Source organism: Eptatretus burgeri, chromosome 9 (genome assembly GCF_056783735.1).
Source record: "Eptatretus burgeri isolate ZD-2024b chromosome 9, Ebu_testis_v1, whole genome shotgun sequence".
Taxonomy (NCBI): Eukaryota; Metazoa; Chordata; class Myxini; order Myxiniformes; family Myxinidae; genus Eptatretus; species Eptatretus burgeri.
The window spans coordinates 52,312,490-52,340,113 of NC_140969.1; the positions used below are offsets into that span (position 1 = coordinate 52,312,490).

General features: G+C 45.6%; 1 protein-coding gene across 5 annotated transcripts in view; it reads right to left on the bottom strand.

The window, feature by feature from the left end:
- Positions 1 to 27,624, bottom strand: part of LOC147020129 (arf-GAP with SH3 domain, ANK repeat and PH domain-containing protein 1-like) — a 76,233-nt gene that overhangs the window by 9,001 nt on the left and 39,608 nt on the right. For 4 of the 5 annotated variants that reach the window (XM_085895158.1, XM_085895162.1, XM_085895161.1 and 1 more), the window contains 17 exons: positions 21,070 to 21,139; positions 19,585 to 19,672; positions 19,448 to 19,496; positions 18,692 to 18,858; positions 17,684 to 17,817; positions 17,387 to 17,478; positions 17,030 to 17,216; positions 15,977 to 16,062; positions 15,040 to 15,155; positions 14,795 to 14,862; positions 14,427 to 14,534; positions 13,970 to 14,090; positions 11,937 to 12,074; positions 11,718 to 11,784; positions 11,302 to 11,372; positions 5,047 to 5,198; positions 4,773 to 4,892 (listed from right to left, as the gene is read on the bottom strand). In XM_085895158.1, the coding sequence (XP_085751284.1) occupies positions 4,773 to 4,892; positions 5,047 to 5,198; positions 11,302 to 11,372; positions 11,718 to 11,784; positions 11,937 to 12,074; positions 13,970 to 14,090; positions 14,427 to 14,534; positions 14,795 to 14,862; positions 15,040 to 15,155; positions 15,977 to 16,062; positions 17,030 to 17,216; positions 17,387 to 17,478; positions 17,684 to 17,817; positions 18,692 to 18,858; positions 19,448 to 19,496; positions 19,585 to 19,672; positions 21,070 to 21,139 (1,834 nt within the window). The remainder of the gene's footprint in view (positions 1 to 4,772; positions 4,893 to 5,046; positions 5,199 to 11,301; positions 11,373 to 11,717; positions 11,785 to 11,936; positions 12,075 to 13,969; positions 14,091 to 14,426; positions 14,535 to 14,794; positions 14,863 to 15,039; positions 15,156 to 15,976; positions 16,063 to 17,029; positions 17,217 to 17,386; positions 17,479 to 17,683; positions 17,818 to 18,691; positions 18,859 to 19,447; positions 19,497 to 19,584; positions 19,673 to 21,069; positions 21,140 to 27,624) is intronic. The other variant, XM_085895159.1, reaches the window with a different exon arrangement.

Sequence of the window (27,624 nt, forward strand, 5' to 3'; positions counted from 1 at the left end):
GGGCACCGAGATAGTCTGTCGCGGGTTTAGATCCTGGTGCTGCGACACGAGCAACTCCTCACACTTCACGAAAATGGTGACATCCAGTGACCCACATGGTCCGTCAGTGACTGACCCGCGCCTCACACATTGGTGACCGAACCGTGCCTCACTCGTTGTCGGCGCTGCTCACACCCACACGTGCACCACAAGCTCACTTGCTCAACCACTGGGAAGGACAAATTGTCTCATTGTTGGCGCTGGTCAGACACCCACACGCATACCACATGCTCGCTTGCTCACTTGCGGGCCTGCACGCTTCCTCGCTGGCTCACTTCTTCCCTCGCGCGCTTCAACTCTCGCTTTCTTGCTTGTTTCTCGTGCTTACTTCTCCTCCCTCCCCTGACTTCTCTCTGGCTTTCTTTCTCGTTCTCTTCTCCCTCCTCTTACTTCTCTCGCCTCAGAATGGACCTCCAATTCGTTTTATATCTCCAGGCCGTCTCGGCGGGCGCAGAGTCCGCCCAAGCTCACCCCGCCCCACTTGCGCACGGTTACCATGACGACCCGTGCGCTCTCAAAAAAGGCGGGCGTCGGCGCTCGCGAAATAAATACGTGCATAAACGTTGCTGAGGAAAAATAAGGGCGCACGTCAGAGCTCGCGAAAGAAATGTGTGTAAACGTGTCTGTCGTAAAGAAAAAAGCTTCCCATAAGAGAGGGGATCTATTCTTTACCCTTCTCAACGCATCAAATTTAAAATCCCATTAGACATGGGGATGGGGCTAATCTGAACATGCATTTTAGGAAATAACTGTCTGAGGACCTGGATGTGTGGATGCATTCATCAGACCGGATTCTGAAATCCATGTGTGTGTGTGTTTATGTATGTATGTATGTATGTATGTATGTATGTATGTATGTATGTATATATATATGTATATATATATATATATATATATATATATATATATATATATATATATATATATATATATATATATATATATATATATATATATATACAGTAATCCCCCGTTTCTCGCGGGGGTTACATTCCAAACCTCCCCGCGCTAAGTGAAAATCCTCGATGAATGGACGCCTCCCCAAAAAATCGACTCGTCTGGTCTGGTCGGTTTGGGAGTGATCGGGTTTGAGGTGCCTGAGATCGACTCGTCTGGTCTGGTCGGTTTGGCAGTGATTGGGTTTGAGGTGCTGGAGATCGACTCATCTGGTCTGGTCGGTTTTGAGGTGCTGGGTACGAGCAGTGCTCGTCCAATGGCGGCAAACCTTTTTCCTTCCCAAAGCATATTGAGCACCTTAACCTTCTCCTGGAGCATCAGGACCTTCCTCTGGTGCTTCGGTTCCTTGCCAGAAGCCTTAGAAGGTGCAGGGCGTTTGGGCGGCATCGTGGGGCTTGGAGAAAAAACGTAGAAAATATTCGAAGTTCACAAGCGAAACTTTGTCTCGTGCGTTGTGTGACTGGTCGAGCACCACGCGTTATAATTTATTGCTTAAATAATTTATATTTTATATATTATTACCGCGATGTACCGGGGGAATCCGGTACACCACTGATGCAATGTTTGCTTTGAGAATGTTGATGGAGAAGTATCGGGAAGGCCAGAAGGAGTTCCATTGTGTGTTTGTGGATTGAGAGAAAGCTTATGATAGGGTGCCAAGAGAGGAGTTGTGGCATTGTATGAGGAAGTCGGGAGTGGTGGAGAAGTAGGTGAGGATCGTGCAGGATATGTATGAGTACAGTGTGACAGCGGTGAGGTGTGCAGTAGGAATGACGGACCGGTTTAAGGTAAAAGTGGGAGTGCACCAAGGATCGACTCTGAGCCCTTTCCTGTTTGCAATGGTGATGGACAGGTTGACGGACGAGATCAGACTAGAGTCTCCATGGACTTTGATGTTCGCGGATGACATCATGATCTGTAGGGAGATAGGGAGCAGGCTGAGACGAGCCTCGAGAGGTGGAGATACGCACTGGAGAGAAGGGGAATGATAGTCAGTTGGAGTGTGTAAGAAAATGAGGAAGACGGAATACATGTGCGTAAATGAGAGGGAGGGTGGTGGTATGGTGCGGTTGCAAGGAGTTGAGGTGGGGAAGGTGGATGGGTCTAAATACTTGGGATCAACTGTCCAAAGTAACGGAGAGTGTGAGAGAGAAGTGAAAAAGAGAGTGCCAGCAGGATGGAGTGGTTGTAGAAGAGTTGCAGGAGTGATTTGTGACAGAAGGGTAGCTGCAAGAGTGAAGGGGAAAGTATACAAGACGGTAGTGAGACCAGCTATGTTGTATGGTTTGGAGGCGGTGGCACTAACAAAAAGACAGGAAGCGGAGCTGGAGGTGGCAGAGTTAAAGATGTTGCGATTCTCGTTGGGAGTGACGAGGATGGATAGGAGAAGAAATGAGTATATTTGAGGGACAGCGCAGGTAGGACGGTTTGGAGGCAAAGTGAGAGAGGCGAGATTGAGATGGTTTGGACATGTGCACAGGAGGGAAGCGGAGTATATCGGGAGAAGGATGTTGAAGATGGAGCCGCCAGGCAGGAGGAGAAGAGGAAGGCCAAAGAAGAGGTTCATGGTTACGGTGAGGGCGGACATGCGGGTGGTTGGAGTGTCAATGGAAGATGTGGAGGATAGAGCGAAATGGAGACGGTTGATCCACTGTGGCGACCCCTAATGCGAGCAAGCCGAAAAAAGAAGAAGAAGAGAGTACCGGGGAAATCTGCAGAAAAAATTAGTTACGTTCCAAGGGAAAACCCACGATGAACCGGGGGAGCAATAGGTGAACCGCGATAAAGCGGGGGATGACTGTATATATATATATATATATATATATATATATATATATATATATATATATATATATATATATATATATATATATATATATATATATATATATATATATATTTTTTTTTTTTCAAAATAAATATAAAAATATTCAAAATCAATATTATTTCCAAAAATATGGATTTTTCCTGAAATTTCAAAATGCCGGCCCTCGGTCAAAAAAGGCAGGAAAATTTTCAAACTTTGGTCGATCACCTAACTTCACTAGTGGAATCGATAGGCACATAGTGCTTCATTCCAGCAACTACTTTTGCAAAAGTGGAACACCCTAATATACACCCCCTCAGACCATATCTGCTTCTCTCACTTTGCCCATACACTGAATAAACAACTTTTCAATGATGAAATAAAACATTGCTTAAGCCCATTTGAATACGTTTTCATTTGAACATAAGCCATGCCAAAATTTATCTCTGTCAAAGGTTTGCACCTCATCTGTGTCCCATGATATTGTTACGAATCTGGAAGCTTACTGCACACAACAGCCAGAGTCCCTATAGATCAGTTATATTGGTAAGTATGTGTTTCTAGTTAGAATCCATCGCCTGTGTCTAATTGGAATTAAGTGTACGTGCGCTGTGGGTTATTTTATTGATAGGATTTTTTTACATCTTCACTTTCACACAACAACACTCTGCTCCTGGCATTCTTCACGCGCTCACCAGCAAGCACGCGCGTGGGCGGAGTCTAACATAGGCATGGCGTCCCTCTTTGGCCAATCGACAAGGAGCGGGCGTCTCACCCGCCCCGTTTCCGACTCAACACCATCACCATTACACACGTGGCCGGAGGTGAGGAGGTAGGCGGAGCGACAAACGCCTCCGATCAGGACTCCGCTCAGAAGGGTGGGAGTTGCCCCGCCTACCGTGGCCTATCCAATGAGGGACGGCCAGCAAATCGCGTGATGCAACTGTCCAATCAGGAGGCGAGTTACCTCAGAGCAGACGCTCCACCCCCACAAGGGGGAGGGATAAGAAAGGTCACGAGCTGCTCGCCAGAGAGAGAAGTTGGTTGGTTCCTGCTGGTTGAGTTTGTGGCTCCTTGTCGATGATCATGCTGGTCGGAGTTGGCGTTCGTCCTGGTTGGTGTTCGTGTTTATGATGCTCGGGTCGCCGATTGGTGTTCGCGGCTGGCCAAGTCGCTCCTTGGATTCTGGAGGTGTGGGTTCTAGTCCCACCGAGGCGGGTTGTGTGGGAGCGAGCGAGCTGAGGATCCAGTTTCCTTCCACGGAATCCGAACTCCACAAGCGCGGGTTGGTGAAGACTGCACTAGGCAGAGAGGTACCAACCAGACCTTGATCCTCAGCTCGCCTTCCCTCTTGAGCCGAATAAAGACCATTGAGGTCCATTTCTTTTGGGTGTGTGTGTCTGTGTGCGGGCCTGTCTTGCCTAAGTAGAATTGTTAAGTGCTTTTTGTTGTACATTATTTGCCTTGCTTAGTCGTGATAACTCTGCTCTTTGTGCGTTCCCTTCCCCCCATTATAAATAAATCCCCTGTTAAATGTTCCAGCTCGTTTCTGTGTTTCTTTCATTGGCTTTGCATGGTGCGTGTTGGGAAATTAGGAAACGGTAAATTGTGTATTTGGACCGATGGGTCTTGGTAACTATCCGCTCGGGTTACGCACGGTTCGAGCATGATAACGGCTCGTTCCGCTCGAGGCCTGCCGAGGGTGTGAATTCCCCGGTAGCTTTGCCACGTGGATACTGAGGTGTCTTGAAGTTGGCAATTAACCGTATTCCACGCGGCCGAATTATTGGCGATTCACGGTCCTGTAAGGGACCCGTGCCTTTTGGAGTTCTCCGAGGAGCACGATCTAAATTCCGGATGTTCGGTGGAGCCGACTCTACTGCTCCACCTAGCGGTCGTGCTCGCCACCGACACTCGGCCCCATAACAATATCACGTTCTCAGGTGCTTGATCATGCATCCCAACTTACCCACCAAGGGTCATCATCTGCCGTCACCACAATGATTTCTCCTCCAGCAAACGTCAACTCATCGGAGTGTTCACCCATGTGTGAATAACATGCTTTAGCCCGCATTTTCCGCTTTGGAGTCTATACATGGAGCAAATGATGCCATAGTCACTTTACCTTGGTTACGGCACACAAGAAATCCCCCCAAAAAACAAAATACTAGTTCACACTGTTGATGGAACAAGCTTTGATACACAAATGTGGTGGGTATAAGAACACTGTACCAAGTACTCACAGGTAAATAATGCCGAGGAGAAGGTGAGGGCAACTGCTGCTCATTGCATTGCTGCTTTACTCTCCCTTTTGCATTTGGTTTCGGGGGTAGTGGTGGTTGCTGTTGCTTCAATGAACTTTGTGAAGTGTCCACTGCTTTGAGCATAACAGAGCCTGGTTAGGAAAAAATTGCCAGGGGACAAGTGGGGCTATGAACCAACTACTCCCTCAAACTTACGAAACATCTGCACCCCTCAAACTATGGACCATCCACAGTGCCTTCAGAAAGTATTCACACCCCATGGCTTTTTCACATTTTGTTGTGTTACAGCCTGAATTTAAAATGGATTAAATTTAAACTTTTTGTCACCAATCTCCACAAAATACCCCATAATGAAAAAGGGAAAACATGTTTTTAGAAATTTATGCAAAATAAAATACAGAAGTATCTAATTTACACAAGTATTCAACCCCCTGAGTCAATACTTTTGTAGAAGCGCCTTTGGCAACGATTAGAGCTTCGAGTGTTAATAGGTATGTCTGCAGCAGCTTTGCACATCTGGCTTTTGGGGACTTTTCTCCCATTCTTCCTTGCAGATTTGCTCAAGCTCTGTCAAGTTAGATGGGGAGCATCGGTGAACAGCAATCTTCAACTCTTTACACAGATTCTCAATGGGATTCAAGTCTGGGCTTTGGCTGGGCCACTCAAGGACTTTCACGTTCTTGTTCTGAAGCCATTCCAATGTTGCTTTGGCTGTATGCTTGGGGTCATTGTCCTGTTGGAACATAAATCTTCACTGCAGTCTAAGGTCTTTTGCACTCTGAAGCAGGTTCTCCTCAAGGATTTTTCTGCATTTGGCTCCATTCTTTGTTCCCTCTATCCTTTCAAGTCTCCCAATCCCTGCTGCTGAAAAGCATCCCCACAGCATGATGCTGCCACCACCATGCTTCATGATAGGGATGGTGTTAGATGGGTGATGAGCTGTGCTCGGTTTCTGCCAGACGTAACACTTTGCATTGAGGTCAAATAGTTCATTTTTCGTCTCATTGAACCACATAATCTTTTGCCTCATGTTCTCAGTCTTTCATGTGCCTTTTTGCAAACTCCAGCCGTGCTGTAATGTGCCTTTTTCTGAGTGGCTTCTTTCTGGCCACTCTCCCATAAAGCGTAGATTTGGGAAGTGCTGCAGAGATTGTTGTCCTTCCGACAGGTTCTCCCATCTCAATCAAAGAACTCTGTAGTTCTGTCAAAGTGGTCATTGGGTTCTTTGTCACCTCCCTGAGGCTCAGTTTGGTCGGGTGGCCAGTTCTCGGAAGAGTCGGGGTAGTTCCATATTCTTTCCATTTCTTAATGATGAAGCTCACTGTGCTCTTGGGACCTTTCAACGCTGTAAACATTGTTTTATACCCCTCCCCAGATCTATGCCTCCTCACAATTATATCTGGGAGTTCTCCGGACATTTCCTTTGACTTCATGGTGGAGTTTCTGCTCTGGCTTGCACTGACAACTGTGGGACCTCATATAGAAAGGTGTGTTTCTTTCCAAATCATGTCCATTCAATTGAATTGGCCACATGTGGACTCCAATCAAGTTGTAGACATCTCAAGGATGATCAAAGGAAATTGAATGCACTTAAGCTCAATTCAAAGGGCAGAGGAGCTCCTTGTAAGCCAAAGGCCATCCATTTCTAGTGCCCAACTGTGTCTGCAGACGTCCTCCTGTGATTGTTACTTTATTTTTTTTATTTATTTTTAGGAAATTGGTGGCAGGATTTGTACTAAAGCCACCGTAAAACATTTCATTCTGCAAAACCCACAAATGTAAGGAAATCTGAAACCGCACTCCGTGGGAGTACCTCCTGTGCTGCTGCCCTCTGCAGGGCAGCTCATGGGATTGAGGAAAAGCCTTCGAGACCCCCATTCCTTGATGATAGGAGGAAAACCATGGGGTAAACCTCCAGGGTCAGATTGCGGTGGTGTGTGGCGGAGTGGTGCTGAGGTGTCGTCCACCAGAAGGTGGTCTCCTTGGGTTAACCTGAGGTGGTCCCTTCGGGTGGGTACCTCGAATGTCCTATCTCTAAGAGGGGATGATCACCTGTCTCTGTTATCATGTGAGCTCAAGTGTTTGAACATTGGTATGGCAGTACTCTCTGAGGTTCGGAGACTGGATAGTGGTGAGATCATGGTGGGTTGTTACACCTACTATTTGTCTGGTCGCTCTGATGGTTACCATGCCCAAGGAGTTGCTGGAGCTGTGTCCAATAAGCTAACTCCAATGGTAATTGAGGTAACACCGGACAACGAGCGTATTATGAGACTAAGGATTCGTCACTCCTTGGGTGTCGTTTCCTTGGTCTCTGTATATGCTCCGAATGAGGCGAGTGATCTCACCGTGAAGGACGCATTCGACGCCACACTCGAGTCTGTGGTTGATCAATGTCCCAGGCGAGATATTCTTTTCATCTTCAGGGATTTCAATGCATCGATTAGAACTGATAGGGATGGTTGTGAGACATGTGTTGGTCTCCATGGGTCTGGAACTGTGAACCAGAATAGCACGAAGTTCCTTGACTTTGCAAGAAGTCATGGACTTCGAGTGGCTGCTTCATGGTTTCAGCACCCACAAGCTCATCGCTGGACTTGGTATTCCAACGGTGGCAGTGTGGCAAAGGAGATTAACCATGTGCTCAGTGATGGTCGCTGGAAGATGATCCAGAACTGCAGGATCTACCAGAGTGCTCAGTTCCTCAATACTGACCACAGGCTTGGTGTAGCAACTGTGAAGTTGCAGCTTAAATCTGGGAGCATGGTACTATCCCAGTCTTGGCTGGATGTTTGCAAGGTCATGGATGAGAGGGTAGCTGAGGAGTTTGCGAACAGGCTGAGTGGGGATTTGGGGAATCTGGGTGCTTTGGGGAATCCTGAAGAGTTGTGGAGTGCCTTCAAGACCACCGTCCTTGATGTTGCCGGTGGATGTCTTGGAACTCACCGTCGGGTGAAGAAGAATTTTTTCTCTCAAGGGATACTGGATACCATTGCCCAGAGTCGCAGGGCCAGACTTAATGGCAGAGCTGAGCTGTTCAGGGAGCTGAGGCGTAAAACTGTACGTGCGCTAATGGTGGACAGGGAGGCCTGTGTGCGAGGAATCTGTGAGAGGATAGAGCATCACCTGTGGTCAAGTGATACTCGTCCTGCTTACAGATGAATTAATGCATTGTGTTCATCCAAGCCCATCCCTCGGTGTACTGCAGTTTGAGTGGAGGGTGGTGGGCTCTTAACAGAGGAGTCCGAAGTGAAGGACCGCTGGGCCAGTTACTTTGAGCGACAGTATCAGGCTGATCCACCAGCTGTCGAGTTGGATGTCAGGGGTGTTACTATCCCCATTGCTGACCCTCCAATCAACTGTGATCCACCTTTGTTTACGGAAACACTGGCTGTGGTGAACCAGTTGAAATGGGGTAAAGCTCCTTGGATATGTGGCATCCATGCTGAGCTTCTCAAGGCTGGTGGAAGTGCTGTACCTGTGTCGTTGCATGCGGTACTGTGCTCTGCCTGGAACACAGGCATCATCCCATCGGATTGGAAAACGTGCCTTGTTGTCCCTCTCTGGAAAAGGAAGGGTGATCACTAGGACTGCAACAACTACCGAGGGGTGACGCTGCTCTCAGTGCTGGGCAAGGTCTTTGCTCGGATAATTATTGAGAGGGTTCGCCACCATCTGCTTGAGCACCAGCTTCCAGAGCAGTCAGGCTTTACACCAAAGAGGTCAATGATTGACCGTATCCTTGCTCTTCGGGTCCTCACCGAACGCAGACAAGAGTTTTGTCAGGAGCTGCGTGCAGCCTATGTTGATCTCTACATGTGTTCGATTCAGTGAATCGGGATGCCCTCTGGAGGATTCTTGGTCTTCATGAGGTGCCACCAAAACTGATCATTCTGATGTCTGAACTATACTGTGGAACTGAGAGTGCTGTGAGATGTGGTGGTGTGAGATGAGATGTGGTGGTGTGAGATGAGAGTGCTGTGAGATCTCCGACTTATTTCCAGTTGTTACGGGAGTTTGTCAGGGGTGTGTATTGGCCACCACACTTTTCAGCACTTGTACGGACTGGATTCTGGGAAGGATGGCGGAAAGATCAAGCTGCGGTGCATCGTTTGGGAATGTCAAGATCTTGGACCTTGATTTCGCAGATGATGCAGTCATCTTTGCGGAGACTTTAGATATCCTTCTGGGGGCCCTTGAGGTGCTGAATGAGGAGTCGGGGCCGCTGGGATTACGGGTTTCCTGGGTCAAAACTAAGATCCAGGCTTTCAATGACATCTTGGATGCTGCTATCTTGTCTGTACCTGTTTGTGGCGAGGATGTTGAGATCGTGGAGAGATTCACTTACCTTGGTAGTGATATTCATGTCTCTGCTGGCTGTGAGTCAGAGGTCAATAGATGTCTGGGTCGGGCCTGCGGAGTCATGGATTCACTGGATCATGGGGTGTGGCACTGCTGGTACCTGTGCAGGAGGATGAAAGTCCAAGTCTTCAGGTCCTTGCTGCTTCCAGTCTTGCTCTACTGATGTGAAACTTGTACTATGAACAGGGATCTGAGATGAAGACTTAATTCATTTGTTACCAGGTTTCTTCAGAGTATCCTTGGCTATCACTGGTCAGACTTTGTGTCCAACGAGCGGTTGCTGAGAGACACTCAAATGAGATTTGTTAACTGCATAGTCTGTGAGCGTCAGCTGCGGCTGTATGCACATGCAGCTCATTTGCTGACGTTGATTCTGCTCACCAGATTCTCTCAACGAAGGAGACTCGTCAGTGGAGGATGCCAATTTGCCGACCACGTGCTTCCTGGTTGCAGCAGGTTGATCAGCATATTAAGGAGATGGGAATGGGATAGGCATCTGCCTGGGGGATGGACAGATGGAGGCCCCTGGAGTACCGGCTGAAAGTGGACGCAGCGACGTGCTGTTCCGGCACATGCTCCCATACCTGACCTGAGCTCAATTTGGAGTGTCATCGCAAAGGGGTTGAATACTTATTGATGTAAGGACATTTCATCTTTTCAATTTTATTAATTTGTAAAAAAAAGTTCCAAATTCCACTTTAACATTATGGGGTATTTTGTGTAGATCAGTGACAATTTTTTTTTAATTTCATCTATTTTAAATTCAAGCTGTAACAACAAAATGTGAAAAAAGTCAAGGGGTGTGAATACTTTCTGAAGGCACTATACATCCCCTCAAGCTCTGAACCATCTACATCCCCTCAAACTATGGACCATCCACATTCGCTTAAATCAATGGAACATCTACATCCCCTCAAAATATGGAACATCTACACCCCGTCAAAGCATTGGACCATATACATGCCCTCAGATCATATCTGCTTTCCTCACATTTTTCATGCACCGAAGAAACAACTTTTCAATCATGAAGGAAAACGTTGCTTAAGCTCTTAAGTACATTTTCATTGGGCCATGCTAAAACCACTGTGCCCCGCAATATTGTCACATTCCCATCCAATCGTGTTAAATATCATTCAATACCATCAGTTAACCCCTGGTCAGGTCGCTACTTAAGCCCAAATACATGAATGGAATTTGGCCACACGAGTCCACTTTCTATTGAAAGGTACCTTTCAATCTTTGCCATTCACCATTGAATTACATGTGCACTTATGGAATGGCCGGCTTAAAGTCCCCTCAAAAGAACGACTCATTCATGCAACTCCCTGCCTGTGAACAAGGATGACTTGTGCATGTTTCGGTTTGATAACCATCCTGGTGTCCAACCGAAACAAAATAACTAAAAAGGTGAGTGCACTCCATCAAGCTACTATACTCTATCTGTTTATGCTTCTCTGATTTAAGCATTTCAAAAAACAGATCACAAGTGCACTTCCCCCTTATATTGCACTTCCAGTGCAGTAGGTGCAGTGTGATTCATCAATACAGTACAATACATTTTACCACAATACCTTTACATGTGCATATAATCATTACATTATGCTTCCTCAGAACAGTGGGCACAATATTCTTTAAGTAGGGCAGGAGGTGGAGTACACTTTGCCTGGAGAAAACAGTACACGACACATCCTGGTGTTTTTGAAGCCGTGAGGCATCAATGACTTTCCCTTCTCAGATGCACATCAGTTGTCAGGGGAGGAAAGGAGTGGGGGGGGGGGCAGGGGGGGTGGGAGGGTAATTCAACATTATTTGTGTGGTGTTACCTTGGATTCTGGAGTTCATTATCACGAAAGCAGACATGTAATTAATTACCTGGTTTAATTGCAGGATAAACACGAACCCCTTGAACATGCGGCCTTCTGGACAATGGAGGGGCCTCTTTGCTGCAAAGCACAATACAACGGTTCAGTGGAGTACGGTATACTAAATTGAGCTTATACGAAGGTCAGAAAGTGAATGTGATGAAAGAAATGCAACTCGTTTGTACAAAAATTATCAAACGGTCCATGCATTGTCAATGTTGCACACATTATGCAGCTTTCATCGCATAATCAAATTTTAGACAAGTCTAACTGATGGGGATCAAAAGTAGCTTGAGGATAGAGGATACGTTCTTGTTTCGAGTTTACCCTGCTGCTTGCATGTCGTGGTTACAATTTACCAGTAACCCATTCCCTAATAACATATCACACCATGCACCTTCAAGCCAACATGAACAATGCTCTTACATTATTTGTAGCTTGTTCTCCATAAAGGATGTCTTGGAACCTGCACTCGAGTCCATGTTTGTCGATGCTGCATATTAGATGCAGGTTGTACAGTAAATTCATCAAAAACACACACACACATGAATATTCCAAACACATTCACTCGGTTATATTTGAACAAACAAAATTCATTGATTTTACAATTTAAAACAATGCTCATCTCTTCCCATGACAACATACCATCAGAATCCTGGAAGTTCTTCAAAAGATTAAGTGTATTTTGCGGCTCAGACATTGTTCGTTTGTGTGATGATCTGTTGGGGGATGGAGGTGCTTTCTTCTTGGTCTCCGTTTCACCTGGTGATGAGCTCGCCACCTCTGCAAGGCATGCAACAGACATATATAGATCATATATCCAAACGTAGACTCGGGTTGCTGGTACAGAATAAGGACGAAAGAGGCTCTGCGTAAGAATTTGAGATCCTGACTGGGGATTAATTCCTTTCATGGTGAGTTTTGGGCTTTAACCATAAGTGAAGATCCAAGATGGTGAATCTAGTTCTTGCCTGGTCAGTAAAAGTTATCTTTGGTGAGCAGAATGCCAATCATGCTTGGTGATTGAAAGTCCATGCAGAGTAGGTGAAGGTACAATGAGGGTGGCTCAAAGATAAACTGCGTTTTATCTTCGAGATAATCATAAACAGATGAGAGATTGCTGAAAAAAAACGGATGAGCGATTGCTGAAAAAGTTTGTGGAATGGTAATGACGACATCTGGAAACTCCTGCACGAAGTTCTGTCACACCTTTTCAAAGGAATTATGGGTACTCCCAAGGTCGTGGTGAATAACGAGTCATGCTGTGAGCGAGCATTGAATGTTAAAGTTTGTGAGGAATTTAAATGTCAAACGACATGAAATTTACAGGAGATTAGCTGTCCAGTTAAGTGAGAAGTGTCTCTCATGCTGAAGTGTGTTTTTAAAAGGTAGCATCAGAGGTCTAAAAACTGATGTAAATTGTTCGTGGATCATCAACATGCACAGAAGCAACCAAGTGTTGAGACTGCTGCAACCGTTACCAGTGTTGACCAAATTATCTTGGGCATTCGACAGATCAGTCGGGAGGAGAGGGGAGGGGGGCAATAATCAACATTTTTTTTTCATCTGAAAGACAGAAAAGCAAGCACTATTTTGGTTCCAAAATAACTCTTAATTTAACTTTCTCCAGAAATACATCATAAAACCTCGTATATTTCAACCATTATAACATCTGCACACTGTACCAAAGTTGGGGAAAAGATTGCAACATGCAAAACAGAGGGGTGAGTGGGTGGTGGGAGTCCACTACTTAAACCTGCTTTCTAGAGAAATTGCAGGTCTCCGTTGACTTCCAGTGCCGCAACCTCCCTTCCTCTTCACAACATGCACTGAAAACAACCTCAGGCTGTGTAGGCTCTATGGAATATTAGATGCTGCAACATATTCATAGACTGGAAGGATAGCTTAAAGGTATGCTTGAGCTGTCTAACCTTGGTTCAAATCTCGACACAGTTATAAACTATCACCCTGATGGATCATGTTTACAGTGATGCATCGATGTCTGCCCCGTCCATTGGAAGAAACGTTCAGGCAGAGGACCATTCTTCGAGCACTGGTTGCTGGTAGACATTAAAGATCAAAAATCTTAGCATCCTGGCCAAAATCCTGGTCTGATTGACTGCTGGGAAGGCAATGGTAAACCACCCAGCATATCTCTTGTCATGAGATTGCTTCGGCAGCACCAGCATGATAAACTATTGTGAAAAATAAGTCCAGCAAGTGCGGTTCAGGGCTGGTCGGCGGAACATCACTTCTATTAGCAATGAGATCACCATCCATGTTGCCATTGTTAAAATATTCTTATTGCAGGGTGTCTTACGACCACCCAACAACTAAGAAGCCCCTCCCCCTGCCCCGATAAGCCTGACAACATGAAAACTGAGTGTCCCAGATGGTGCCATCATGTCCTGCAATTCCATTGGGGAAGATTTTCCACTGTGCCAAAACCCCACTCATTTCCCTCAAGGGAATTTTATGGGATACTTGCATGTGAGAATCTTCTAAAATGCAATTTGCAGTTGTATTTTACTTATTATTGCATTTATTTTCACCAAATCTGGTCACACACTTGGTCACACACTGCGAGCTCTTCGTAAACAGTGAATTTGACTGAAATTTGTATATTTTGAAAGCCTGACAGGTACTACTTCACTATAAAAAAAAAGTGAAAGTAAAACCTTTGTGAGAATTATCTGGTAGTGGAAAGTAGCTGAGAGTAGCACGCCGGCTGTCCATCCCTGTCTTCTCCGTTGGAGGGACAGCCACACTCTTTGGCCGATACACGCTTCTTTGTAGGATCTTATGGGAACAAAGGAGAAAACAAATACGAGTGAACAAATAATGTAACTCGAGATGATATGGGATGTTTGTAGGTGATTCAGTAAAGGACAAAACTGTGGCTTTGAGGTCCTATCTTGTGCTACAATCCTCTTTGCACCATCGATGTATACCAAAGTTATCTTAGCCTCGCTCCCCCCCCCCTACTCCTCTGCCACAAAAAAAAACTTTCAGCATTAACAAAATGAGAGAATTTGTAATTTTATTTATTTTAATTTTTTGGTATTTTTGTATATTTAAGGGGGGAGAGTTTAGGAATTTTTTTTTAACAGTGAAATATGAAGTATTATCTCATACATTCTCATCAAGATCATCCTCGCTCTCAGCAAGTTCCTCAGAATTTAGTTGCCAGTCGTATTCCACCTGCACGCCAGGGCTCATCTTGCCTTCCTCTGCTTGCACCAGCTGATGGACACACACACAAACAGACACTCCTTGGTTATGCACACTGCAAGGGCCATGATTGGTACACAAGTAAATTCAGTATATTAGCTTCCAGAATCATGAGCTCGTAAAGGAGGTTGGGGGAAATGAGCAAAATCAAAGCAATACACCATGAAGTCCACCACTAGTGAATGAGAAGATCGAGTTGGATGGTGGTGGTACTATCACAAAGAGCATGTAAGCCAATCGTATCACTTGTGCTGCTTTTAAAGTTAACTTACCAAATCCTCACACAGGACAAGGTTCAGCTTTCGGGCAACATCAACAGCTTTCTCTCCAGCAAAGTTTTCTTTAAAACAACAAAGGATATTCCATTACACCCAAAACAAAATGCTGTCCCTTTGAGGAAACGCTGACAAAAACGGATAATGTGAAATATTCTTTCAATTTCAAGCAGACACTTCTCCCTGATGAAGCTGCTTGCATTGACCTCGTAGGTTTGATGTCAGGCTAAGGTGGCTCTCACCAATATTCATGTCTGCCTTGCTTCGTAACAGCAACTTCAAGCAATCAGGTTTATCGTGCTCACAGCTGAAATGCAACGCCGTATGGCCTTTCACCGTCTGCTTGTTCAGGTTTCTGCTGCGCACAACACACATTTACATGCCGACTCAAATCCACGGTAACTGTCTCGTGAATACCATACCGCAGTTGAACGTTTGGCTCAGAGATTGAGCTCCCGTGAGTCATCTGTTCTTGCATCCAATCCCCCAGCCGAGCCAAAATCAATGATAAATTACGATGCTCGTGTGATCTGCTGGGCAAGGTGTGCTACAAGGTGCGGTATGAAGAGAATGATAGGCTGGCTGTCGATTCTGCAATCCAGAAGAAATCAAATATACCCATTATGAATTTCTCGAAAACAGTCTGTTTGGCTGTGTTATCATAACCTTTCAGACTTACTGACAGATTAGATAAAGATGAACATTACTTTGGGAAATCAAGTTGGATGTAAATGTTAAAGAGTGCCATGACCTAACTTATCAGGCACTTCGTTTACTTTTTTTAACACGAGGAAAATACTGTTGTTCGAAATTTACCAGCAATAAATCTGAACTGTTGTTAAAGAGCAAGGCCTTAAATATTGCCTTTGTGGGTAACGATGTCATTGGGTGTCCAAAACTAGAGAGTTAAACATAAAGCTGGAGATAGATGCTTTCTTTGTGTGTGGAATAAAAAGGTTGCTTGTAGATCACGTGAACGAAAACTCATCCTCCGCTTTTTCTTTTCTGCAGTCCCACTGGTAAGCAAGATTATTGCGATGTATCATGTTGTTATTTTTTTGTTGGAGGCCCTCTTGAAGCAAAAGGCTGCAACACTCGCTTTACTGTGTCAGAAACAATTAATTTTTATTCCACGATGTGCAAATGCTTCCTGACTCACTATCCACACATTTCTCTTACCAGTTCTGCACCAGGAAGTCGGCGATGTGAAGAGACGTGATGTCCGAATCCCGCACCGCCATGTGCAACGGCGTTTCCCCTTGCTCCTACCAACAAGCATGACGGATGTCAGGCATTAACAACAATCAATATACAACACGAAGATCTTTTAACGAGTTTATACTTCACCGTCATCATGTTAAATGTGTTCATGGAGCATTTGTTTTGCTCTTTCTACGTTCCACAAAGTCCAAGTGGTTTCGTCTCATCTCTCCACTGAGGCTAACCATTCATAGGACGGATGTGTTGGTTGCAGACCATTAAGGATTGCAACGAGACAAGTTAGCCAACTCGATATACTGGACCCACCATTAATGATTTTGGAATTTGGCCGGAATGCTCGTTTAAAGACTTCTTATGCAAGAGATACCCAGACATGTTTCAATATCCACGTTACTGTCTCTTTTAATGCAAAGTTCAAGGTTCATGAATGAGTTTACAATAGGGAGAGAGGTTAACACAATATCAATAAGGCAGAAGAAAACGTGCAGATAAGGGAGAAACAATAGGATTGCTTTCGCAGATTGGGAGAAATGATACAACATTAGAAAACAAGTATAACAGGTGTATGGGTGAGGGCTGGGGGAAATGGGAGGAGCAGAACATCATTAATGGGAATTTCAGTAACCCCTCCAAAGGGACCCCATATGGAACCAAATAGATGGCAATTGTAACTGTTCTACAGGAAGTCTTCTGGCAATGAAAGTCAGAACTAAACAGGACAAGATGTGAACATGCAACCACCAAGTCCTGCTATTTATAGCTATATAGTCAAGCGAGGCCGAGCAAGCAAGGTCCCACTTGAGGTCTCAAGTCCAAGTTTGAGCCACGACATGCCAATTCCAAGTTTCAAATCATCCTCCGATTTAGAGTCCTAGACTCCAGCACCACATCACTATATGCCACTTATCATATTTTGAAACCATTTCACGTTGTCCAGAGGGTCGTGCCCAATAGACCTTTACGACACTCTGTGCATGAATGTGTTTATCTGCTTCCGCATGGACTTCTCACCTGCACGCAGTCATCTGGTAATGGTTCTGAAAGGTCCACTCCATGAGCAAAGAGCTGAAGCAGAGGAAAGATATCTTTGGTGGAGATGGACAAACGGAGAGTATCCAACTCCTTCGCCAATGTGTCGCCCCTCTTCACGTACCGGTGCTCCACATACTTGGCGACAATGTAAGCCTTGCGTACTGTCCTACAGCGCAACACCAAGAAATATGAACATTGTTCAAACTTTATGCAGAATACCTTGCAGATTCAGTGGATTTCTTGACCTCCTCATCCTCTGCCTTCCCCCACCCCATTAAAAAACCCTCCTCCATCTCAGTACGCACAACATTCCCCAACGTCACACACCATACTCACATATCACTGTCGGCCATTGGTTTCACATTTCCTGAAGGCAGTTGAGCTTCAAATATATTGTTAAAGCTAAGGTTTCCAACGTTCTTTGCAATCTACGAAGCAAGACAAGGGTTAAGCAGTCAAATTTCCAACTTCAAAAATTCCAAATCAAGCGATCAAATAATCATCATAATCACAAATGGATCAAATGATTATGATAACATGACAAACAGGCTCCGTTTTAGTGGATTAGTCAGAAAGGCTTTTATAATAAGCTGACACATAAGAGTGTTCATAATCGCTTGGATGTATTCTTACCAATAGCTCGGATGTATTCAGCACATCGAGGGTGAGGGACTGTATACGGGACGTCTGCACACCCATCTCCCGATGCACTCCCGAGCACTCAATGCATACAAGGACACCCAGGTTGGTGGAGAGCCAGCTGGGCTCTGCAGCAGAAAATGGGGAACAAAGACACAGGCTAACAGCCAAGTAGCTTGCATATCAATAAAATCATTTGAGACCTTTAAGGGTCTTTTATCTAGCAAGTGTGGATAAGACAGCCGGTTTGGTGTGTTGTTCGTTTTCTCCAGGATGGTGTGATACAACACCAGCGTCTCCACTTGCATATCTCGATCTGAAGTCTGAATCCTTTGTTACAAAAAGCTTCTTTTTTTTTTAAATTTTACCTCTGAGCAGTACGTTCCTGCAACTTTTTCCCAGTGGAATCGAGTCCGGCAAAATTACCATCCTCATTCAATAAGACATTGTGCATCATGCCGAATATAGCTATTTATTCTGACTATTCCTTCGTATGCAGTACGTGGCTGTGAGTAGCATTACTGCGGCTGGGGGCACACTGATGCAGTACCCCCTGTAAATTAGAGCAGGAATTTGGCCAGGGGTGCCAGCAATAGCTCGCGTACACCTCATGAACGACACTGAGAGATCTTTAACATCCACCAACTAATAGCAGCGGATGGGACGCCAGTTTAACGTCCATCAAAGGGATGGCACATACATTCATGAATCACCCTGCCTGTGATACACCGGGATGAGAGTTTATAGCTGGGTCGGGATTTGAACACAGGCAAGACGGCTCAGTGGCGATTGTGCATACCTCTCGACCATCCTGCCAGCCAATAGTCCTTTAGAAAGCCCCTGATGCCATCTGCCTTTGCTTTACAACTTTAAGTATCTCAATCAATGTGCTGCAAAAATTGTTTTTGAGTATGGGATACAGCATCAGCATTATGGGGGAAAAAAACCCACTGGACAAACTATATTATCAATAACATCAAGCTGGTCATACAAACAGCAGACCTGGAGAAGAACAGTCACAGCAAACGTTATTCCCAGGCCTTTGGATAACATCCCGGATGATGGACCTGGTGAGATCCAACACACCACTGTCTCCACTCTTCCTTGGCTCTCCACGGAAAGCAGCATTCATCGCCTCTTCCTTGTTGTTCGTAATAACCGACACCCAACTGCGAGGATAAAGACGACATGGTGCACTCTGATGAAAAAGGGGACTGCAGCCTGTCCACAAAGTTTTGCTCTGTCAATGCCCATTAATGATACACCACAGCCACAGTTAAGGGTCACTCATGTATAATGTTGTACCTGTTTTCTTCGTTCGGGGAGGTTATAATTTTAGTGCTGATCCAAGTTGCCTTGAAGAACAGTATGGGTCGGTGACAAAGTGTGGGCTGGCACCACATGTGTAGACGAGGTGAAGCAGGTAGAATATCCCCACACTTAAAGTAAATTAGTGAGCCAGCTGGGTTTCCACTGGCAATCTGACAGTAGAATAGTAATACTGCTGAGACCAGCTCAGGTTTCAAAAGCTTTAAATCCAAATCTTTAATAGCGCTGCCTTCAGCCAGATTGAACTTGCAACCTCTGAGATAACAATCCAGTGCCTTTTCCACAACACTGCCATCATATCAAACTTATAAGGTTATCACCTGCCATCACCTCTCCAGCCTACCAATCCCTCCCCCCCCCTCACCCATCAGACTGCAACCCCCTCCCCCTTTCCTTTGCTCATGTATAAAAAAACAGAGCACATCTTACGCTGCACGTGATTGTTCATCCTCTGCTTGGAAGTGGAACGTCCTGTCATCTGAGGGCAAGAATCGAAATAATGAGTGGTGCTCCGCAATATTTCCGCATAAGATCTGAGAATATTTCGAACAAATCTTGTGACTCACAGGAGATAACTGTGAAGCAACGCTTATCCTCGACACTGGGCTTCACTTGGCAAGTCAGAAGATTCACTTTAAATGGTGACCTGCTGGTCTGTGGGGCACAAGGATGGCATACTGCTGTATAAGCCGCATCGTTATGTTTTCAGTACTAAATCATCCCTGTTCTCTCAAACAATATCCATGTTCGAAGTATTGAAGGCATGTGCCAATGCTGGAGGAACGTATATGCATTAAAAAAAATTCACTCGTTAACGAGCATTCATTCCTGATATCACTTTATAAAAGGTAATAAATTGTTATTTATCAAGGTGAAGATTACTACTTAATTAAGCTAGCGAGCTCACAGGGTGGCTTAAATTAGGAAGTTCCTGCAACCACTGGGATCTCCTGCAACGAAGCTGAGTGTTTTGGCCTGTAACTTTCGCATCATAGACAGGTTGGTGGCCCCTCTGTATTTGAACACCTCTTTTTGGTCTTGCACCCGCTGCCCTTTCTTGGCTTTGTTCGTCCCAGGTTTCTGCACAGCGCACATGGTGAACTCGCAAAATCCTGGCTCACTGCTCACCTCCACTCATTTGTTCCTCTTTTCTCTCACCTGCGGAACCAACTTCCCCAGTCTGTTTAGTCCAATTTTTCACCCGAGGGCTTCAACACAGCTGTTCACCACAACCTCAGGTTGACCACTACTCCCATCCATACTCATGATCTCTTGTACTCTCAATGACCCCATTCCCAAGCACCCCCTTTTTACAGCTTATTGTGATCCCCCCCCCCCGACTCTGCCTCACCTCTTTTTGTTTGTTAGTTGGTTTGTTCCTTTTTCTATTTTATACCCACCTTCCTCTTACTCTTCTTGCTCTGTTTCATTCAACTTTTGTGCAGCTTGTTCACTCCCATGTGTCCTTCTCCCTTTCCCTTTGACCTCACTCTCACTTCTACTCTGCTGTTGGTGTTTCTCCTTTTCCATTGCGTTGCATTCTGCTCTAGCTCTTCCACGAACCTCAACTGTGCATACAAAAAAACAACCTTTCACTCCACTTAACTGGTGGGCATGTGTTTTACTCCAAGTAAAACTCATCAGCATGACACAGGTCATATCCCCCTTGAGGATGGACAAATTCTTATAAAATATGTAGTTTCAGTAACCACAAAGATTAATTTCTCTTGAACAACAAGTACTTATTTTGTTTATTTCTGCTTCGTGAAAACCACTAGGGGGAGTCTGTCACACACCTCAAATTATCATCCCAAAGTAATCCTTCGAATCAATTTCATTTACAGTATCGCCTTCTCTTACGGTATGTAATCGTTATTCCTTGCATTTGTCCTTTGCCAAGTCTCGTCAGGTCAGTAATCCAAAATGGAAGCCACTGCATTCACAGTGCAGTTTAAAATTTTAAAAGTTATTTGGAAAAAGTTCGTTCTGAAATATAATTAATCCACCTTGGGATTAAAAACGCTGAGAGTTTGATGCAAACTGAATCGTACCGTGGAACGTGTGATGGTGAGAAATCCATTCTTTGCTTCACATTTTCTCTTCTGCCAAACTTTTCTCAAACTATTCGGGAAAAGACATGCATAAAAATAAGCAATGCAATTTGTCTTTTCAAATATGTAATTGCACATTATTTTGTTATGTAAACAATAAGAGCAAGAAATATATTGTTACAGATCCAAGGTTTGACTTTGACCACGAGGGGAAGCATTCCCGTTCCTCCCGAACACCCGATCATGAGGCTGCCGGGCATAGATAACTCTGCACACCGGTGGGTTGCTTCGCAATCACGAGCATCAATTGAAACAGCCAATCCTGGCAGGGTTCGCACTACTTCGCGGGTTACGGTTTCCAGTAAATTGGCAGCATCAAAGAGGGGTCTCATGCCCTCGATGCGTACTCGAGTTAACTTACTGTATCAGGTGCAGCCGAGTGGAGCTGCCAAGTACGCACCGGCTAATAAGAGCAAATTAGTGGGATAGAACTTCCCGGATAACCTGTGCGTGGACTCATGGAGGAAAAGACAGAACAAGCTGGGTACATTTGTAATATAAGTAATTTATTATGAAGGCGAGGAAAGGACATGTGAACAATAAAGGGTTTGAATAAACAGCAATATGTACAGCAGGGAAAAGCAAGGATTTGTGAGGTGCAGCAAAATAAATGCAATTATTTACAAAAAGAAGACAGTGGAAAGCTAACCTAATACAAACTTCTGCAATCTTATCATATGGAAGCATTACAAGCACGATCAGCCACACATACCGGAGGACATGATTATAGCAAGAAAGATAAGAGAAAGTACGAGGTGTAAACGGACCCCTATGGTAGCTGGCACGGCCGACGGACCAGCATAAACCCAGTCGCTTATGATGGGGGAGAAGGAAGGAAAACTGGGGGTATCTTTGGTGCATGAGTGGGGAGGTGCAAATGGGGTACAATGAAGTGCAGTTGGGGTGCAGAAAGGAAAAATGAAGAGGTGTGTATCTGTAGGTTGCTCTTTTCGCTCTTGTGCATCCACAGCGGATGAAACAAAGATGAGAGAGACAGAACATGTAATAAAATAGCTTATAATGGTGTGTGAGAAAGTCTAAGTGTAAATGCTAAAGTCTATGATCGGTCTGGCATTCCACCCACTCAGCACTCTGCTCCACCTTTGTCCTCACGCCATGGATCAGGTCAGGACTCTCCTCCTCACCCAGTTCTCCACACTGAGAAAAAGCAGCCGCCTCACACCAAGAAGAAGACTGTGTGATTTCTGCAGAAGACCGTGGCAAGGAGACTGCAGCAAAGCCTCGAATCATCCCTTCACAGCTATTTTAAAGAGGCTGGGCGAAGGAGGAGCCCAAATTCAGATCAAAGCGATCTGTAGGTATTCCCCAGCACCCTCATTGGTGTCCAGATGCTTTCCCCAGAAGTAGCCCTGCCCCTGTGAGGCTCTGAAGCCAAAAATGGACTCATTTGCCCCCGAACTCAGCTCTGCGATGGACCTCTGAGATTAACATGGGGTGCGGGTGTTTGGAAGCGCTTTCCGACCATGAACATGCACTGGGCATCAAATGAGGATTTGCTATTTAGCGGAACATCAGGGCTATCCAGACAATGTTGAATGGACCCCAGCACAAGCTTGTGCTTTGAGCTACGTGTATCTCCCTCTACGAAGACGTTGAGTGGCCACCGTATTGCCCTGACCTTACTCCTCCAGACTTCTTCTTGTGGGGGTATCTCAAGGACAGGATCTATGGAAACCCTAGGCCTCAGAATCTTGATCAGCTGAAGGAAAACATCCACTGAGAAATCCAGGACATTCCTCAGGAAACGTTTCCCAAAGTGATGGAGAACATGACAACGCGTTTGCAGGCAGTGATCGGACAACGTGGAGCCTACGTCGAATATGTGTTCTAAAAGAAAACAATGATTCTATAACGAAATTTAAATTTTGGTGGCAATTTTGACATTGGTACAATAAACTTCAACGTTTCAGCTTTCTATCCAGCCATATATCTTTTTTAAAAACATATGTTATGACCATTCTCTTTGCAGATGAAAAGTTGAATATTTTTTGGGACACCCTGTATATATGTATATATATATATATATATATATATATATATATATATATATATATATATATATATATATATATATATGTATATATATATATTGTTACGCCTGTGGAAATTCGCAAACCACCATTCAGGTCCCGTAGGTGAGATATCTCTTAAGTACATGTGTAGTTAGCCCTAGACCCGTTGTTTAGAACGATTAAATGTGATTCATTCGGGCTGCGACGCTTTGAGTCAGTCATTTTTCTTTCTCTATCTATTATTTCAAATAAAAACCAACGAGGACGCTCGGTGGGCTTTTCGCGCCATTCTTCTCCGCACTTGGTGTGAGGGGAGAGAAGCGAGGGGAGGGCAGCTGGCCCCCGATTGATGGATGCGCGGTGTGACGCGCCCAGGGAGGAGGAACGCCCCTCTTCGAGACCTTTCTTGAAGCGCCTCGAAGGGGGGGTGGAGCAAAGAACGGGGCGGAGCAACAGGGCGGAGCTCCGAGGATATAAAAGTCAAAGACGGGGGAAGCAGTTTGGTCGGTGATCTTGCTGGGTCGATGCTCTTGCTTGGTCGATGCTCTTGCTTCGTGGTTGCTCTCGTCTTCCGGCTCGCTCGTCCTGGTGGCCGCTGGCCGGGTCTTTTGTGGGGCAGTTGTAAGACCTCGCTTGCGGGAAGGAGCGTCCGCCATTCCCCTCTCCCGACTTTGGCCATCCACGTTTCCCCCCCCCCTCTATCCGCCTTGGGATAGCGCCGAACACTCGGTCCGTGGCGTCGAGTGGCCAACACGTGCAGGCGCGAGACACACAGGAGAGGACTCGCCTACCACGCTCGGGCAAGGAGTCGCGGCCAGGTGGGACCCCGTCGACGGACGTCGGAGAGGGACTCGACACGCTCAGGGAAGTCGCGACTTCCATTTCTTTTGGGTTCTGTGTAAACGTGTGTGTGTGTGGCGCCAGTCTGGTGAAGTAAAACTGTTAAGTGTTGCCGTGTGTCGGTCTTAGTCGGTTGTAGCTCTGCGTTGTCGTTGCTTTATTGTTTTTCGTATTACATTTGCTTATTGTGCATAATTGTTTTAATTGCTATATGGGTGCTCTGTGTCGGTGTGAATAAAGTGCTTGCATGTTGAATTGTTCCCCGTTTCGCTGCGTCCTTTCCTTTGTTTGAATCTCCATCTTGCTTCACGTAACGGGTTCGTCGTGGGCTTAATACGCCCGATAATTAGTCGGAACCATCGAGGCCGACGATAACACCGCTCGGTTATCCCGATAGCACGGAACGGACCGCTTAATTAAGTGGCCTGTGTCTGGAGTCGACCTCCAGCGAGGTGCGATCGCCCGGTCTACCATCCGCGTGGGTACTTAGGTAGGTCGAGTTTGGCGAACAACCCTATCCCACGCGGGTGGCCGATTGGCACGATCGTGGTGAGGCCGAAAGGCCCACCCGTGACTAGCTCCCGGCGTTAGTCCGAGAGGGTCACGACAGAATTGTCCGTCCGGTGGGCGACGTGCCGCGATTCGAGTCACGTGGCCGATCGCACGCCGGCGGGCGCGAATTCGCAACAATATGTATGTGTGTGTGTGTGTATATATATATATATATATATATATATATATATATGTATATATATATATATATATATATATATATATATATATATATATATATATATATATATATATATATATATATAGTCGCATCTGAGTATCCGTTAATGTGGAATTCCTTAGATCCAGGACCTTTCATTCCAAGGGATGGTCAAAACATCCTTCTGGCACTGCGTTCAATACTACTTTACTTTACTATTCCCCAAAGTCGCTCAAATGAGCCGAAACGATGTAAAACACACACGGAAAGCAAATGGCTGAAACACGCTTTCTTCCCATTTAAAGGATTTATTACCTCCGCCACAGAAGGTGAAATGGTTATGTTTTCACCCCTCTGTCTGTTTAAAAGTTGTGGATGTATCCGGATAAAATTTGGTGGGCAGGTTGGGTGTGTGACAAGAACGAACTGATTATATTTAGGTGAAGATCCGAATCCGGATCCGATTACTAGAATTTTTAAAGTGATTCTTCACCATTGAAATATCGGGCCAAAATTATATTTTGCATGATATCTCAAAAAGTTGAGCAAGGATTCGGATGAAACTTGGTGGACAGGTTAAGTGTGTGATCACGACAAATTGATTCAATTTTGGTGAAGATCCGATTCCGGATTCGGACGAGAATTATTCAATTCTTAAAGTGATTCTTCACCAGTCAAAGGAGAGTGAGAGGTCGGGCCAAAAATGATATAAAGCATGATATTTCAAAAATATATTGGGCCCGATATGTTCTTGTGGATCAGGCATTACATGGTGGAGGTATGTGCTCTACCGAGTTCCCTTCCAGTTATATATTGAAAAGCCCAGTAAAGAGGGTTGACAAGACGCTATCATAAGCGTAACAAGCCAAATGAGTCAAAAGATATAGAAAATGGGAGTATTCAAACTTATAAACAATGAATGAGAAAAGCTCAAATCCGAACTCATTAGGTGCCACAGATCACACTTTTACAAAATGACAATAATGCAGGTGGGACTTCCCTTTTCTCTGATGTGCAAGGTGGACGCAGTTCAACACAATGCAGCCTGTTTTAGAGACCAGGTGCAAGATGAGAGCCAGTAACAATGGTGCCCAGAAGAAATCAAATGGCCAAGAGCAGGGCCAGCGATGAGTAGATCCTCAACCAGGCCACGTGCCCCCCTTTGTCCTTTTTCCTCCAGGCCCTCTTAAAAGTTAATGTCTGGTGTTGGCTTAATGGTTCGGGTGGTGGGCTTTGGATCCTCGGGTGCCGAGTTCAAATCCTGCTCAGCTGTTGAATTAATACCAAGTGGGGTTAACTCGGCCTGTCATCCTTCCGAGGTCGGCAAAATGAGTGCCAGCATGCTGGTGTACTGTGTCGGAGTGGCGACCCGTCCAGGATTGTGCCCAATAGCCAAGGAGACTGCTTAAGCAGCACCAACGCTCTGCATAGAGTATGGTCCGAATCTCCTCCTCCACCTCCTCTTAAAACACAGGGTGATCCAAGCTTGGGTCGATTCGACATGTGGCTTCCTCCTCCAAGCAAAGTCTCTATCCTCCTTTCACACGAGCCTCCCTTGGTCCTCTCATGCACAGAGTTCTCCACCAGTCTTCTTTTTGTTCTCTCTCAACCTCCCCTTGTCCTTTGCCGTAGACTCAGTTCTCCTCATGGACTCTGCTCTCCCTTTCACAAGCCTCTCCTGGTGGACTCTCCTGGTGGACTCTCCGGTGGACTCTACTGGTTCTCTGATGAGCCTATCCAATTCTCTCTGCTCGTCGACCGAGTTTCTTATGAGCCTTTCTTTGTCCTATCTCGTGTACTTGCCGGTTGACTCTTCTTCATCCTGGGTGGAGTCTCCCTATATCCTCTAAAAATAAACTTACATCTTTTCCTCCAGGCTCCACAGTCCACTGCACTGCCATGGCTGGCACACACTGGCCAGAGAGATCATAATTGTCCTTTATGCACATGTGAGGTGTGCCTCTGCTAATGGAAGTCCTCACCTAGCCCCGCCCACAAACAAGAGGTTTTGCTTATTCATAATTAATGAATCTGTCTACCCGGTTTATAAATTACATATTGTTACGAATTTGCGCCAACCGGCGTGCGATCGGCCACGTACCTCGAATCGCAACCGCGTCGCCCACCGGACGGATAATTCAGTCGTGACCCTCCTGGAACTATCGCCAGAAACCAGTTACGGGTGGGGGTTTAACCTCACCACAGCCCTGTCCGCATTCTACCCGCATGAAATAGGGTCACTCGCCGAATGTCGATATACCTAAGTACACGTGCGGGTAACCTACCGAGGGGCCGTACCTCGCCGCAGGTCGGCTTGGGACACGAACCGCTTAAGCGGTCCGTTCCGTTCTGCAGTGATAACCGAGCGGGTATTATCACCGACCTCACCAGATCCGATTCTATTTAACGGGTGTTTAAAACCCAGCTATTTATTCCGCGATGCAAGATGGCATTTCAATGGGGTGAAAGGAGGACGTGACGAACGGGGTACCTTTAGACCAGCACATTTATTATACAACACGTAAGCAGGCAAATAGAAACAACAGGCAAGCACGTATACAGGCAAATAGAAACAAAAGCAGGCAAACAAAAGCAAGAGAAAGCACTATGACTGACTATAATTAATAAATGTACAGTCACTTAGGCAGTTTTACTTGGCAAACGGCGCCACGACAACATTCATTCAAAAACCCAAAAGAAACACAAGAAAAGACCCCCCTCACAGACAAGGGGGTCAGGCTGGACCACTTGGGTCTTTATGACACGGGACCTGGGAGACCGAACGGGTTCCGCGAGACCGTAGCAGGTTACCTGCACCCTTGTGGTTCCTCGATGGTCGGCGAGCTCTCTCTGGCACTCTCCTCCACGGACGCGCAGGTTCGCGCCCCACAGCCGACAGAGCTGCGCCTC